At 40.7% G+C, this 16,119-nt stretch overlaps 1 protein-coding gene across 4 annotated transcripts; it reads right to left on the minus strand.

Moving 5' to 3' along the window:
• Positions 1 to 302: 302 nt before the first annotated feature.
• On the minus strand, positions 303 to 15,515 carry hic1 (hypermethylated in cancer 1). Of its 4 annotated transcripts, none has more exons than XM_034097942.2 (2): positions 15,262 to 15,515; positions 303 to 9,426 (listed from the first exon to the last, which is right to left on the minus strand). In XM_034097942.2, exons 1-2 carry the CDS (start codon positions 15,319 to 15,321, stop codon positions 7,210 to 7,212), a joined length of 2,277 nt encoding a protein of 758 aa, XP_033953833.1. In that variant the 5' UTR covers positions 15,322 to 15,515; the 3' UTR covers positions 303 to 7,209. The 4 variants fall into 4 exon arrangements, with proteins under 4 accessions (XP_033953833.1, XP_033953837.1, XP_033953835.1 ...); XM_034097946.2 differs by having other exon boundaries at positions 303 to 9,410; positions 15,262 to 15,346; XM_034097944.2 differs by lacking the exon at positions 15,262 to 15,515 and adding an exon at positions 13,745 to 13,927 and having other exon boundaries at positions 303 to 9,410.
• Positions 15,516 to 16,119: the final 604 nt, after the last annotated feature.

Here is a 16,119-nt window from a genome sequence, read left to right on the forward strand (position 1 = left end):
ATATTTTTCCTTTAATATGAAACCCATATCCTGCACAATAAATATGTCTTAAACTAAAATGATTGATTGGATGGTTTAATATAAAATGCTTAAGGTGGAAGATTTGAGGAAATTGGGTAAGTATAGTTAATTAAATTCAAGTAAATATAAATCATATCTAGGAAATTGGTAAACGGAATGTTTTCCAACTGAATTATGATGACTATTTAAATTAATATTCATGCATAATTATTTCTATTTTAATTAGAAGTGAAAACACAGTACATTAATTGTGATGATTAAATGACACATTTCCTCATGTAATCCGTTATGCAATTTACTTTATTGCCAAGTTGATTTTGAGTATAGTAACAAACAAAACAAACATGACATTTTTCACATTGGCTTTTAAAAAAATAAAAGCCTTATCGACATGATTTTATCAAGACACCATAATTAAATGAAATTATTATAAAAACCCACAATTGACATTTACACAAAAATGAATTATAAAACATTTTGACATGCAATAAATACATTCATTTCACTAAAGAAAAGTAAGATCAATATTGACAATGAAATGTAGAAAATGCAGAAATACTGTTTGGTTTTATGTATTGCTTTAAATAGTTTGTATGGTGTATTTAATCACACAAAATTAACCACTGAACATTATTGATGCTTTTTGGACGTGTGCTTTATGCCTGCTGAAATAAGATTCTGTGTTCCACTGAAAAATCTCATTTCCATTGTACATTTGTGATGTATTTTCTATCCGCAGATACCACTGTCTGCGTGGCAGTCTGTTACTGCTGAACTTCCTAATCCCTGAACCACAACCAGTCGAGTACAACAACCCCCCGAACCATAACAGTGATCTTCATTAGATCATAATCCATCATTTCAACACGTAACCTTTTTCCAAAACCAAAATAAAAGCATATGTAACCTTGAGTGCACGTGTGTGTGTGTGTGTGTGTGTGTGTGTGTGTGTGTGTGTGTGTGTGTGTGTGTGTGTGTGTGTGTGTGTGTGTGTGTGTGTGTGTGTGCGTGTGCGTGTGCGTGCGCGTGTGCGTGTGTGCGCACGTGCGTGTGTGTGTGTGTGTGTGTGTGTGTGTGTGTGTGTGTGTGTGTGTGTGTGTGTGTGTGTGTGTGTGTGTGTGTGTGTGTGTGTGTGTGTGTGTGTGTGTGTGTGTGTGTGGACCCTGAGGCTCTGTAACATTTTGGCACAGACTATAGTATGTGTTGGGTTGAAGCCGTCAGGGGAATCACCATTTCTTTAATAATGACTTTTTATACTAGATGCAACACTCTAAAAGGAGCAGGGAAACCTAATTAAATCTGACCTAATGTAGACCAGCAGCCTGCCATGCAGCTGTGTGTATGTGTGTGTGCATACTAGATATACAATCAAATCTTCTCCTTGACCAGCTTCTAAATGCCTGTTTGTTTTGTCCTTAGTTTGTCTTTAAATTTAAACTTCTGGAGCAGAAGTTGTAAAAGAAAATATTTGAGCCAAAGTCCACTGAGTCTGTCTTTGCATGTGTTCAAGATAGACACAGGTCCAAGTCTAACAGATGGAAGAGGACACAGGCAGCCAGAAGCCCCTTCCCTATTCGTCTACAAAGAGCCTTCTGTGGGTCGTGTGCTGATTGGGTGATAATTGTTAGGTCTGGAAAAAGGATGACATGACATGCACATTAACATTTAAAACCCTTGACAATGGCCCGAAGCAGTCAATAACGAAAAGGAAAAGAAAACTTAATTTGCTCACAAGACAATTTCCTTAAAGAGGGAAATGAAATAGAGTAAAAACAGAACAAAATGAGGGGGAAACACGTTAGAAGAGCAACCAACTTTTCTTTGTTATTAACTCAAGGTTATTATGACTATCAAGCACAAGCTATTTTCTCTCTGTGTCTGCTTCTTTTCTTCTCAACCTCTCTCCCTTACTTGTTCTCTCCATCTCAGTGCATGACTTGGCTGGTGCAGCCGAAGCCTGGCTCAATTGTGCAATTTCATAGATGTTTACTTTACTGGCATCTTTCTGAGCATATTTTCCCTGAACATTTCCCCTCACATTATTCTGCATTTCCTCTACGATGATATGCTGTCTTTCTCCCCTTTGTAAGCTGTTTCTTGGCTAGAGGTTCAGAATACAACAACGATGTCAGGCTCTTTTTATTTGGCCCATCATCTGCTGTATTTTAACACATGCCACAAAGTTCATTTTGGAAATTGATCAGGGCCTAAAGAAAAAGAGAGTAGCTCTTCATGTAAACATTTAGACAACTGTCTTCTTCAGCATGAAAAACAGCTGGAAGTAAGTGGATCATGGAGGAGGAAGGGGTCAGCGGTTTGTGTTGAGTGTAAGAAGAGAGAAGGGACAGTGAGAGGTGAGGAGGGGAGCGGTGCCTCGAGGTAACAAGGGCGGTGAACAAGTGTGGCCAAGCTCTGCACTGGAGGGAGGAAGAGGAGGAAAGCAAAGTGCCAGAAGAAAGGCAATTGTGGGACTTCTAGGCGATCACAAGAGTAATAAAAAATCACAACACAATGATTTTTCCAGAAAAGTGCAGTTTGGGGAAATAAATCTAAAGCAGCTGCTTGTAACAAAGACTCTTGAAAGTGTCAAAGCTCTCTCTTGCGCTACACCCTGCTCTACTGTGGGAAAGGCGTTCAGACATGTAGATGGACAGGTGCACTACGTGGACACACGCAGCTACGCACTTACACACACAGGCGTAAGTTATACACATAGCAAGTTATTGCGGAATAATCAATGCTTGTTATCCTGAAGGCACATGTTTTTGGTTTCAACATCAATATACAGCTTGATTATTGATATTATTTGGCTCTAGCTTACATTTATACATGAGTCCTCGTAAAAAGAAATATGTACACTGGACAATAGTGGCATATGTGAACTGTGCTCTGAAGATTAGCCATATATATAATGGCTTTCAATAAAAGGCAAAAGTGGTCAGAAGCTTAGCTCTACAGTGCAACCCGTGGAAACTACAAAGATTGACGCTGAGTTTTGATTTGAGCATCTGCGATGTCTGCTATGTGCCTCAGCCGTTTTGGCAGATATTATAAAATACAGTAAATGTCAAATGGCGGTATGATTGCAGATCAGGACTTTTCATCCTGTCTGACTCACATAGGTGACCTCGGCCCGCTTGCTGCTAGAAAGCTTAAAGGCACACTTTGCATTTAGCATTAAACCTTAAACCGTTGTTGGTCTTTACAGGGCCACTAGAAATCATGCAGACATTTGTTTACTGTTTTGTTGTTAGTATCATAACATTTAAGGGGCTGGGATGGTTGCCTTAATATTACAATTAAATTATCAACCCACATGTCATAGTTGGTGGTTTGTCTTTTACACGCATTTGTATTTGCATTCATTTACTTTTATTATATCAATTGACATAACAAATAAATTGTTTTAAATGCATAATTATATTACTTTCAAAACATCTTCATCTCATTTTAGTGGCAAAGAGCAGTTTTGATGTGTCATCTAAATAACATTAACAAAGTCTTATGGCATTAAAACCCAAGGGGTGAGTGGCTACATGAGCAAATCGAAACAAGACTTTTGTAATTGCTGTAATTACTAATTGAATCAACCACAGAGCAATACAATTACTTCTAGTTTTTTTTTTATCTGATTTACAACCCAGTCGTTTTGCCTGGCATTTTGCCTTGAATATTCCAGCCCCAATAAAAAAAAATATCGACATATAATGGAAAATATATTGTAAGGAATTTATGTGCACAGAATTATGCCAAACTATTTTATCCACGACATCTTCAAAGTGTAACAAAATGTCTGAATGACTTCCTCGCTGCGCAGCCCTTAAAAGAACACAATGTTGTATCACCGTGATACTGAGCAGAGGTCTATTCCCAAAGAGCAGAAAGGGAAGGAAAAGAGAAGATACAGTCTTCTTGTTTTCTGAATGGAGAGTTTTAGAAGTACGAACAGGCTTTCATACTGAGACAATGGCTCGCGTCCACCCTGCTGCGCTCTCCCTGCTCCTCTCCCGCCCCATTCTCCGTCTCTCTATCTGCCTCTGAGCAGAAACACACGGCACATCCTCCTCAGCACAACACGCCAGCCAAAAGTTCACTTCCTGCTCCTCAGCTTTTCTCCTTTACACCAACCCGACATGCATTAACAGACCTTCATACGCACCGATGGCATAGGGACATACATACAAACAGACAAGCAAACGATTCCCCTTTCTATAGAAACATAGCCTCCACCTCTGTCTGTCGTACACGTAAATGCAATTAAGCAAATTTCAAACCTTGCGCGTCCTACAAGAAATGTTCAGCCATTATCTCGCTCTTCCCTCCTGCACAGATTTGGAGTGACAGTGGAAACACATTGTGTTATTTTAATGGTGTAAGGCAGGGAGAAGGAGGAGACAGATTTCCATTTAAGCTAGTGAATGAGAAAGACTGAAGGGACTGAAATTCCCACGACAGACATCCGCCTCTTTCTAAATGTTTCACACGTTTGCACATGCTTGTGAAGCAAGTTCTCATTTTTAATAATGTTTCATTAAAGCTCTACATTCTGGTTTTAGGTACAGAGCCAAACAAAAGAGTCCCAAAACTTGAAGGATCATAGAAAACAAGCTGGCTTCCTGTTTGTTTTTGTACATGTATAACCTCAGTCTCACTCATCATTGACTGTTCACTAACCTCTGGAGGAAGGCTAGTGTTCATACCCGCCCTGTAAAATAACTGCTTGGAGGAATTACTGAGAATACATCTCTATTTGATACTTTTCAAAACACTTATCACATATACTTGTGTGTGTGGTTGAAAACAAATACGAATACCACCTTGCTCTCTTAAGTGTGGTTCAGAAAATCACAAAGTTAAACAAACTGCCAAACTGACTTTGCCTTATGTTATTACAATGGAATTGGTCAGATCGACACAAGCCTCTTTGAGGAAACACAATAGAAAATGTATACCGCATAGTAAAAAATAAAAACAAAAAATGGTTAATATCACATGTTATCTCCCCATCATAAAACTGTAACGAGAAATGTATAAACACAGAAATAACCACAGGTTTAACACAGGACAACTGCCCTGTTAATAAGGAAAAAAGGGTGTGCATTTGTGTTTGTGTGCACGTGTGCGTGTGTGTGTGCACGTGTGAACATTGTAATTTGAAGGTTTACAAAAGCTTTGCGTCCCCATGCTGGGTTCAGTCCTGAGGTAAGCACCAGTTTCACGTGCGCTGCTTTCAGCTCAAATCAAATAAAGAAAAGTAAGTGACAGAAAACAACATGTTGATATGCTACAGAGAAGAAGCCCTTAAATTATAATTACATTTAAAAATTAAAAAAAATCCAAAGGTCAGGCAAATTGTCTCTGTTTTCTTTTGGCCTTTAAAATTCACCCCGTCAATCACAGTGTATTTATGGCTTTAGTCTTCACATTCACCCACTGAGGTTGGCATTGGCACTATAGTGGTCAGACATGTCTAATCTAAATCAAGGAGTAGTACAAATGGAAAAAGAAAATGCCAGAATGTTCTTTGGAATAAACATGTTTTTTTATAAATGTGCCGGCAACCCACAACCTTTAAGTGCTTTTTGTTTTCAAGACGGAGTTATCGCTGGTCAGCCAATACTGAAATATGTATAAAAAAGACCAGCGTGGAGGAGGTGAGGCCTTTAGACATTAGCTGGGCTTAAATATGATGTTGATGAGTGGATCAGAGGGGCAAGATGGCAGGCATGAAATGGGACATCATGCTGGCAAGCAGTGGGAATTGTCCAGGAGAAAGTGAGATTTCAAGGGGATTACTGAGGCACAGCAGCTGGACTGTGCTGTTCACCCGCTGGCTTCCAGGGAAGACCCACAAACCCCTTCTTATGTTCGTATCACAGACAGATTAGCAGCTTGCTGTGTGAGTGTGGAAGAGGCGTGTGGTGAGCGGATCAGAACACTTTTAAGGCACAGGGCTGAGTGCAGCACTCACTTTGGCCTGTCAACAGTAGCTGGGCTCCGGGCCTCAGACTACAGAGAGTGGAGCAGCAATGCGACATGTGACTTGTGTCGCTACGCAGTTTGTCATCAGGCTGCTGTGAATGGAATAATTGCTTTTGGCAGTTAATGAAAGATTTCAGTGTCGTTCATTTTGACCTGGTCACTGCTTCTCTGCTTTGCTGCATCCATAATTGTAAATGTCAGAGGCAACACCCATGCTTAGTCTACACCATGAGATGCAGCTACACTCTTCTCAGGCACTTATGTGTCAGCAGTTGGGTATGTGCAATCATGTCCGAGTTATGAGATCACAGGGCTGAGCTTACTGCATCTCAACAACAACTGAAAGCTACGGGATGTGAGGCAAAATACAAAGGAAGTTTTAGCTGTAGGCCGCTGAGTGTAAGGCTGATTAAGCTACTATTACTGTCACATAGTATGAGTCTTAATCCACAAAGATATGTGGGAGAGCGGGTTACTTTATAAAAAAGTGGAGAAAATAAAACTGATGAGACTTTACTAAAATGCTGAGGCAACTGCTCTTATCTTTCAGTCATTTCCTCGTGACTTTAGGGGCAGGAACATGATTTGGATAAGCTGGAGAGTGAAATACATAAATTGTCCAGTCACCCCAAAAACAGAAGAAGAAAAAAAAAACATATATGCTCCCATTACTTTAAAGTCCACATGAGTTGGCTTATTCATTTAGTTCTGCTCAGGTCTGGACCAAAACACTGAATCTTGTCCTTATGTGCTTTTTCCTTTTTTTGTACACAGGTGATACTAAATATTACACAGGTTTAGGGTCATATTGCAACACTTCCTTGCAAAAGTTTCTCTTTGGATTTCATCATGATACAAAAATAAATAAAACAATTTCATTTTGGTTTTCAAATTGTCACTTTGGCTCAATGACTGAAATGTTTGTTTGCATACACTGTACATAAATACTGTACTTCTTTGAATAAGTGTCTCTTGGTCACGGAATAGCACAGAGCTCCCTTATGAAGGAGGATTTTAAGATACATTAGATGCATAGAAAGGCACTTACAGTCTACACTTGTTGGTGTGCATGAGCAGACCAATTCCTCTCGGCCTGAGTCTGAGGTGCAGAGGAGATATGGAGTTGAGGTGAAAGGCTTTAGAATACTGCAATTGTGTGTGCACACAGACCTATTGGTGACTGCTGTTTATACAGGTCATGTGCTTTTAGCTGGGTGAGTAACGGTCAATGATGCGGCCATCAGAGAGGGAAGGGAGGAGGGGTTGGCCCATGACATCCATCTTGTCGAGGGGGATACCGAGGTGCTCTGCGGCCAGTTTGGACAGCGGGTAGAGGCTCTCCATGACCTTTGCATCAGCTACCAGTTGCTGCTGGGCTTGGATTAGGAGCTCATTGACCTTCTCCTGCTTCAGGCCCAAATGCTCTGCTGCATATTTACTCAGTGGGTAGATGCCCTCAGCAAAGTCCAGCTTCAGTTTCCCATCTGTGGTCAGGCCCCCTGCACTCCCCCCGCTACTGTGCATCTTGCTGTGGCTGATGAGGTTGCGCTGCTGAGCAAACTTTCCTCCGCACACCTGACATGCGTAGGGCTTTTCCCCTGAGTGGATGCGCATGTGCTCGGTGAGGCGGTACTGGCGGGTGAAGCGCATGCCACAGGAGTCACAGGCAAAAGGTTTAAGGCCCAGGTGGCTACGCATGTGGCGCGTCATGGTGCCGCGCTGCGTAAACTTCTTCCCACAGATGCTGCAGGGGTAAGGCCGGGTCAGCCAGTGGGTCTTTTCGTGCTGCCGCAAAGTGGCTGGATCTTTGTAGGACTTCTCACAGGAGGAACAGCGGTAGGGTCGCATCATTTCCCCGATCCCCCCTAAATTCAGCGCTTGGCTGGATTTGGACTCCAGGTGGGAGAGACTGTTGCTGCTGTTCAGGCCCCCATAACCGTTTGTATTACCGCTCATGTTTTTGGGGCCGTTATTGCCGTTTCCCATCTCCCCACCTGAGTTGCAGTACTGCTCTTCTTCCGTGTGTGTCTCCACGTGTGCATTGAGCTGCTCTGAGCTCGGGAAGCCTTTGTCACAGGGAATGCAGACGTACAGATTGTCCCCAAAGCTCTCTGGCTCATATGGCATGTGGAACCTCCCCATTGGTCCAGAAGGCGAGGGGCGGCCTTCACTACTGCCCGTCTCCTCTGTGCCTGACCCGCTCTTATCGTCGGCTCCTTCACTCTCCTCCCCAGCCTTGTGATGGTTATGATGCCGGTCTCCATTTTCGCCCCCTTCCTCTTCATCCTCATCCTCATCTTCATCTTCTGCTGTGTATGAAAGTGGCTCATGTTTCACCCAGCGGTATATGTTGCCCATATCTCTGCCTGCTTCTCTGCCTTCTGTTGGGGTATCAGGGCTGGGGGGGCATGGGTAGCGATCCCGGCCCTGGTGGCGATGCAGGTGGGGGAGGTGGGGGCCCAGAGCCTGGTTGATATGGGGGAATGGTGGAGGAGTAAGAGAGCTTGCCTGGTCAGTTGAATCCATTTTTTCTGAGGGGAAAGCCCTTCCATTTGTCCCCTGCATGGGACTGGTGCGACCGCTCAGGTTCCCGTCTCGCTCTTCATCATTGTGAGAATTTGCCAAATGAGATTGAGAGGGTGTGTGCTGAGACTGGGAGTTGGGGCTCTTCTTGGAGAGATCAAGGCCGTGGTTTGGGGAGCAGTTCCTTCCAGGGTGGGCTGAGCGCCCCAGCTGGGCAGGCAGAGCTGACTGCAGGGACGGGAACACCTGAGAGCCTTGGATGGAGGTTGGAGCATACAGCTCCCCAGCATGAATGGCTATCCGATGGGGAACCAGCTCTTCTGGTGGTGATGCCCGCGTTGCATGGATATTCAAAATTCCTCCTGGAGGGCAGGACTGAATGACAGGAGTGGAAATCCTATACCTGCCACCACTCCCTAAACCCATACTGTTGGGGCCCATCTTTGGGTAAGGCAGAAATGCAGGCCCAGGCCGGGGAGGGTACTTGCCATTTCTTTTCAGCTTCTTTTTGCACAAAGCCACCAGGTCAAGCAGCTGGAGGTAGCTGGCTGCTGCCAACACAGCACCTAGATTGGGTTCAGTAGGAGAAGTGGGTTCTCCCTCACTAAGGCGGCCTGTGTAGATGTAGTCCAGAATGACCCTGAAGACCCCTGGACTCACCATCTCGTGGTCGAGGTTGATCAGATTGTCATGGACCACCAAAGATTTCAAGTAGAGGCTGCTGGCAGCCAGAATGTTCTTGTGAGCTCTGAAGAGGGCGTTCTGCACCACAATGATAACATCGCACAGGAAGCCTTTGGTTCGTTGGCTGTTGAGCTGCAGGAGGAGATCCCTAGCATGACTTGGAACATCCATGGCATCCAGCATCGTCTTCAGTCCGCCACCTGCAACAACAGATATCTGTAAAACATCATGCGGCAGTCAGCATTTCCAAACACATCAACTTTTTAATGTCATTTTCTTGATTAATTTGAATGATTATTGTTGCACTTTCGAAAATGTAATCTTTGGAAATTATTATTTAAACATAAAATAACATAATTACACATAACAAATATTTGAGAAGTTTGAGTGCCAAAGGTTTTGATTGACAGAAAAAAACTAAAGTCATTAAGTGGATTATAGGAGCAAAATGTTCTTTTGCATACACATACATTTATGAGGATTAAAATAGAGGAATTCATTTATAATGTTTATTTTAAAAACACATCACTTAATTAAATTGCATCTTTATGCACATTTATATTAATAATTTACAGTTTACATAATGATGTTTAATTCATTAATTCCATGTGTTGGAACTTGCAGAGTGCAGAACTCATACAAGGGAAGTGCATACGAAGGCCACTTAGTAGAAAAGTGAACTTTTGCAAAAGGTGAACGGCTGCAATGGTTTTCTCATTATGAGAAATTCAAGAATATGCATTCACGTCCTCTGCAGCGAGCAAAAAGAAAGAAAGAACAAAATTGAGAGAACACCAGATAAATATTTTGAACTGTAGCTGGCTTGCTGAAAGTTTTCCAAAAGTGGTGCGCAGAGTTTTAAACAAAACAAGGGATGAATGTTTCACAAGTATGATGAACAGCAGGTATAAAAACCTGTAGGGAACAGACACATCCAAAAAAGATTGGTCTCTCGCTCCCCTTTCTGCCCAGTCATAAGGAACACCGAGTGCATGGTATGTGAATCAACTTTACTTGGTTCAAAATGTTACATTGAGAAGGCCTCTAGGAGTCTACACACCCAATCATATACACTCTAATATCAACACTAATTGTTCCATCGAGTCTAAAATAAACTACATCAGCTGAATGCATGAGACACCGCACCGTGTATTGTTCAATCAGTGGCATCTGAGGATAGTTTACTTATGACATTACACGTCTCAAACTGTCCCTAAGGGCTTAGTCTCACTGATGGGAAACAAGCGACTAAATAAATATCATGTCATCCGTCTGATCATGGTCTTCCTGTCATCAGCTCATTCTCTTCTTGTTTATTTCATTCAGTGTACACGCTAAATACAGAATAGGGAAGTAGGTATTTAAATTAAATAAACCTTGACGCATGAGTTAGTAACTGTTTCTGGAGAATACTGAACAAAAAAAAGGTAGTTTCTCTTGCAATGCCCTTCTGATAAAACTGTACACGTCTTAAACCCAAGGTCACTTCTTAGTACAATTCCCCTCTCTTTTCTTAAATTCATGTTAAGTGTTAGTCCTATAACATAAGAAGAAAAAGTTATCCTTGATAAACCAGTTATTAAAATGAAAGAAAAAAATATGAATATATTTTTTCTTAAATCTAAACATCTAAATCCATGACTTCAAAAGAGTTTCTTATCTATTATTTTTTTAAAGAACAATAAACGGCTATTAATAAAAGGCGAGTAAGACAGGTTTAGGTGGGTTTACGCTCCATCATGTTCCCAGTTGTCATCTAAAGTGTTTCCACTTCTGGTTTCTGTCTGGCTTTGATTACTCAACGGTCATATTTTACTATAAATTTCAGCGTCGGTCAGATCAAACATGTTTACAAGTGAGGGTGATATGAGGAATAGGCCAAGTACTTTCAAGAGCGTGCTGAACTTTTGCAGTCGCCATTGCACTAAGGGGTGTTTAGCTTACTGTTACTGGTTATTCTGCGTGGTGACACGTTGTGTACTAACACACACACAATCAGTGTACACTCGTCTCTATGCGTTCTACAGCGCCGTATCATGCAACACAGATCTATTGCATCATAAAGCACATCAGAAAAATTAGGCCTTCTTACACATTTCTCTATTAAAGAGTATAAGACATTTAAATACACATTTCATATATCCACATTTTTAAAACCTTTTTATGACACAGGGAAGGTCTCATGCACCGAGCAACATGTCTGTGCGGCTGCAATGTGCATAGAAAAAAATATTTTCGTTAATGTCTTGTGGTAACAACAGTCAGGGTTTCTGTGGGGTTCCCATCAAGACAATAAGAGTCTCTTTTCTGTCATTATGATCAGAGTCTTTTGAGAAGATAAAATGTGCTTTTTTAAATTTCTGAGCTCACTGTTTGATGTAGCTTACTGACAGAAAAGTGAAAGATCAGAGTAACACATGTTGTATAAAACTCTTGATCTTTAGGGCAAGAGTAAGCTCACAGCATCCTGTTCGGAAGCCATCTGATTGCAATGATATAAGTCAGAAAAGCATCTCAGGACAAGCCTGCTATGCAATGTTCATGGAAACAGAAATTAAAATCATAAACTACAGGTTGTTTGTTAAACAGGCTAAACTGAATCACTTTTCTAGGTTGCACATTACTTGAATCCTTATGAGCTGTTTCCATCTGATAATGACCCATGCTAAGGAAACTTACATGATGGGGATGTCATTTATGACGATGAGGTTATTCAGTTGTTTGCATTAGATTCATACTTATTGTACCTGTGTTTTGTCTGTTATGTCACTTTTGTGGTTTTGAGTGAACGAGACTAAACTTCCTATACCTCTACATGCAGCTTCAGTGCATAAACACTCCAGACATCTGCTTAAAACATTGTTTTGACACTTTATTGTCTTTCAATATAATTGCTGACTGCATGCTCATCGCCTTATATTACAACCCTGCATTGAATCCTGTTCATATACCGTTCACATTCATTTTATGAAGAAACACAGCAATACAAGATCAGTTTAATTTTTTTTAAAGATGTTAACTGTCTTATTTACTTTAATTAATTAAATTAGTCATTCACAAGAGGCAAACATGCAGGCAAATTGAATGAGTTAAAAGTTAGACAAACAGCATGATGGGTAAATAAATTGAGTATTAGTCAGGTTAGCAAATATCACGGATAATTAAAGCAAATTTTAGGCAAATCTAAAAAATAAAAATACAATTATAAAACAGTCGGAAGCATGACAGTGTCCTATCCCTGATCGGAACTTAGTCGTTTTTTTAAGCAACAGGTCACGTATAATCATATTAATGACATTTAGGTAGGGAATTAACGGGATACATTGCACGTTTTTTGGATTAACAATCATTTGATGACGTGCAGGTTTTACATCAGATAATTCCATTTTAATTAACTTGTTTTGAATTTATAATTGTTAAAATATGGCTACTGACGGTAGCCTAGGTTATGCACGTGTTTTCGCCTGCGGAGAAGATTTCATTGCCTCACATCTGAGTACCTTACGTCCCGTTTTGCAAGCAAAGCATTCAGTTGTCTGCTGACTGTGTGTCGCAGAGAGGACGCGTCTTCTAATCTGTTTTACTCTTTAGTCATATTGTACACAGTAAACAGAATCACGAGTGCATCCATCTCTCTGAGCTGCAGCGCCTCATTCTTCAAACATCCACTGTATCTGCGAGTCTTAAATCACCTCAGAAACAGACCTGTGTTCAGCTCATTGTATTTCAAGGTGCATCAGACAGCTGCTGTCAACATCACTGAGCAGCTTCTCTCTAATACGCGTATTAACATCTCGGCTTTTTCCAAAAGAAACCAGAAAACAAAAGTGTTCACATCATATCATTTGGTGCGTGTTTCGCCTGATCTCAGTGGTAACATTATTACACAGTGATTGGCCTGTTTTAATTTCGACATTGATGCATAATTATGATTTCACTGTTGCTTCCTTTTTAAATGTATTATTGGGATAACCGAATAAGCTGAATTTCCCCTTTAAACACTCGTCGATGTTCCCTTTAACTTTTGCATTCAAGCTGAGTTAAAAACTAAAAAGCATTTCATGTGTTTAAAAAAAAGAAAAATCAGTTTTTATTTCAATGACACAGACTTCTGTTAGTTTGTAGGCTAATCGAAACTTTGTGCATAATGTTTTCAGATTTCTGAGACACGATATGTGATCTATGTGACTTATCCGGAATGATTTTACACATTTACTGACTTTAAAAAAAAAAATATATGGATACTTTATAATTTGAAGAAAGAATTGCTCGTTTCCCAACCAGCTCAAATAAAATGAAAGTAAAAAAAGGATTAGCATGGCCTTACTTGTCGTTATCACAATTATTAACCATGCACTGAAATAAAAAGCAGATACTGCATTGTTTAAAATACTCGTATTGTACAACGTTTAAATAAGAAACACATATCTTCGCTGCCAGCATGCGGTCCACAGTTTTATGAATACAATCCTAAATGTCCTATAGCCCCTTTCTTGTTTGGGTGCCTGCGTGTGTGCATCGTATCTGTTCTTACCTGCATGCCCGATGTCTTCTGCCATCCGATCTAAGTCTCCCTTAATGATCATCTCAGCAGTCTCTAGGAGTCATATCTGACGTTTCAGCTTTGAACTGCCAGCCTCCAAAAAACCATGCCAGTTTTCCGAGCGCGTCTGCCAGCTCTTTTTTTATGATTATTAATTGATATGAATTTCTTGTCGCTCCCTAGGTCCGTCCTCCCACCCACTTTCCTCCCTCTCCCTCTTTCTGTGTGTCTCTGCTGCCCCTCCTCTCCCCTCATTCTCATCCCCTCCTATAAAAATACGTGCTTATACCAGCATCAGTTTCCTCCTTTTTTTGCTAGTAATTTCCTTAGCTATTTTTGAGTCGGAGCAATAACGCGCACCGGGATGATAATGGAGCCTCTATGCGCCTTAAGTGTTTTAGCACCCCGTGTGATGTCAGTCTATAATAAAACTTAAAGGTAAAATCGAGGGCAGGAACTTTAAGTGACCCCGACTTGAACTTCTCAACACATCGTCTTAAAGAGACAGGCAGCCATTGTGTATGTTGAATTTATGATCAGTCAGCGCACTCCAACTTTGGAAATACGTGTAACGCTGTGATTTTACTGATTACACCAAGATGTGTTAAATGTTTTCATGTCAAAGACAGTCTTTTATTTTATCTGACGCTAACCAAATTCAGTTCGTGTTTGCTTTTTTGGGTGTAATTTGGGGGGGTTACAATGTAAGCAGGCATTCTTTAATTGTACACCTTTTACTTATAGGTGAAATCAATAAAGTTATTCAATCAAGTTGTCTCCCTCCCTGAAGACCTCCCCTGAGAAGATAAGGAGCTTTTAAATAGCCCCCCTGGCTTCACTAAAAGAGCACAATTATTTAAAAGGGGTTTGATAAACCTCTTGAACATTTTAAAACACACACACTCTCTCTCTCTCCCTCTCTCTCTCTCTCAGGTAAACCATAGAGGTTAAAACACCTGCTATGACAGGACTGGACATGCTTATTGCAGTGGACAACATATCTGACAGTTTCCCCTCGAAATATTCTGATTGATAGATAATAAAAACGCAGCTGTTTTCCAAATGATTCCCAATGTTCTTTACAAGTGTTTTCAATGTTCTGAAGTTAAGCCATATGTTATCGTGTGCAGTGTCAAAATAAAATATTAAAACATGTTATATTAAATGTATAGGTAGCTACAATATTTTTTTAAATATATGTATGACACATATATGGCTAAAAGTTATCTTCAAATGACATCGAGCGTCTTTGATGGTTTAATGTAGATTAAGAACTGAAAAATACTCATTTATATTGAAGCCGAAGTGACTGTAAGATGATCATTAGGCCGGACGTGCCCATGATCCAGATGCTCAAGCTGTGTCTGTATACTGAAGGCTACATCAGGACCATCAAATCGAAACGAAAAGACATTTAGTCAAATCAACCATGGATACACTCATATTAGTGCACTTAAAATCAGCTCAATGAAACAGTGTCACACGTCTGCATGAATGCCGTGTCTTACCTCGGACTCATGTCTGGCGCTCTGGCCGTGTGTCTGCTCTCCTTTTCGGCATTCCCTCATTTGGACCAACGAAGCTTTCCTTCAGTTCCGGCTCTCTCTCAAAAACTCTCTTCCGCGTTATTTTGGAGCCTTGTGTCTCCCGGTTTTCCACTTCTTTAACACTCTTCCCTTCACTGAGTATCTCACGTGTTAACAACACTATCTGACACTTCTCACTGTGTTGTGGTCCGCTCGAACCAAACCTGCCGGTGGAGAGTCCGCGCGCACAGCGACACCCAATGGCACGAGCCGGTCCCATCGGCCTCTCCATGGAGGACAGGCTGGGCCTTTTTGGGGGGGAAATTAAAAAGGTTCAGGGTGGAGGATGTATTGTGATATTTTACTTAAAGCAAAAGTTTTAAGTTTTGCATTTAAAAAGTACAAAAGCACCAAAAATACTTTGATACCATTTGTTATATGATTTGATATGTTATTGCTATCATTGTTGTTGATGCATGTTTATGTATCTTGTGTGTTTAATATTGTAATATTGGCCAAACTCGGTTGACTTTGACTTTTGTATACACTGCATGATTTAGTGATGGTGTTTTATGTGTAGAATTGTTAGTTGAAAGTAACTATTGCTGTCAGAGTTTGTTTTAATATTGTAGAGTTTGAGTGCAATTGATTTGAACACTTTTTTTGTCGTAAACATCACTTAAGGCTGGATTATTTTAGTTTATACGATACAAATAATGAATCTGTGTACTGGGGCTAACTGGCTTAAGTTTCTCTAAAAAGTACATTTGAATGATTTAATCTACTGTATCTGAACAGATCATGTCAAGTAGGCCTGTGTGTTATTATCTCTTTAAGACT

The sequence above is a fragment of the Pseudochaenichthys georgianus genome, chromosome 13 (assembly GCF_902827115.2).
Source record: "Pseudochaenichthys georgianus chromosome 13, fPseGeo1.2, whole genome shotgun sequence".
In the NCBI taxonomy this organism is placed as follows: domain Eukaryota; kingdom Metazoa; phylum Chordata; class Actinopteri; order Perciformes; family Channichthyidae; genus Pseudochaenichthys; species Pseudochaenichthys georgianus.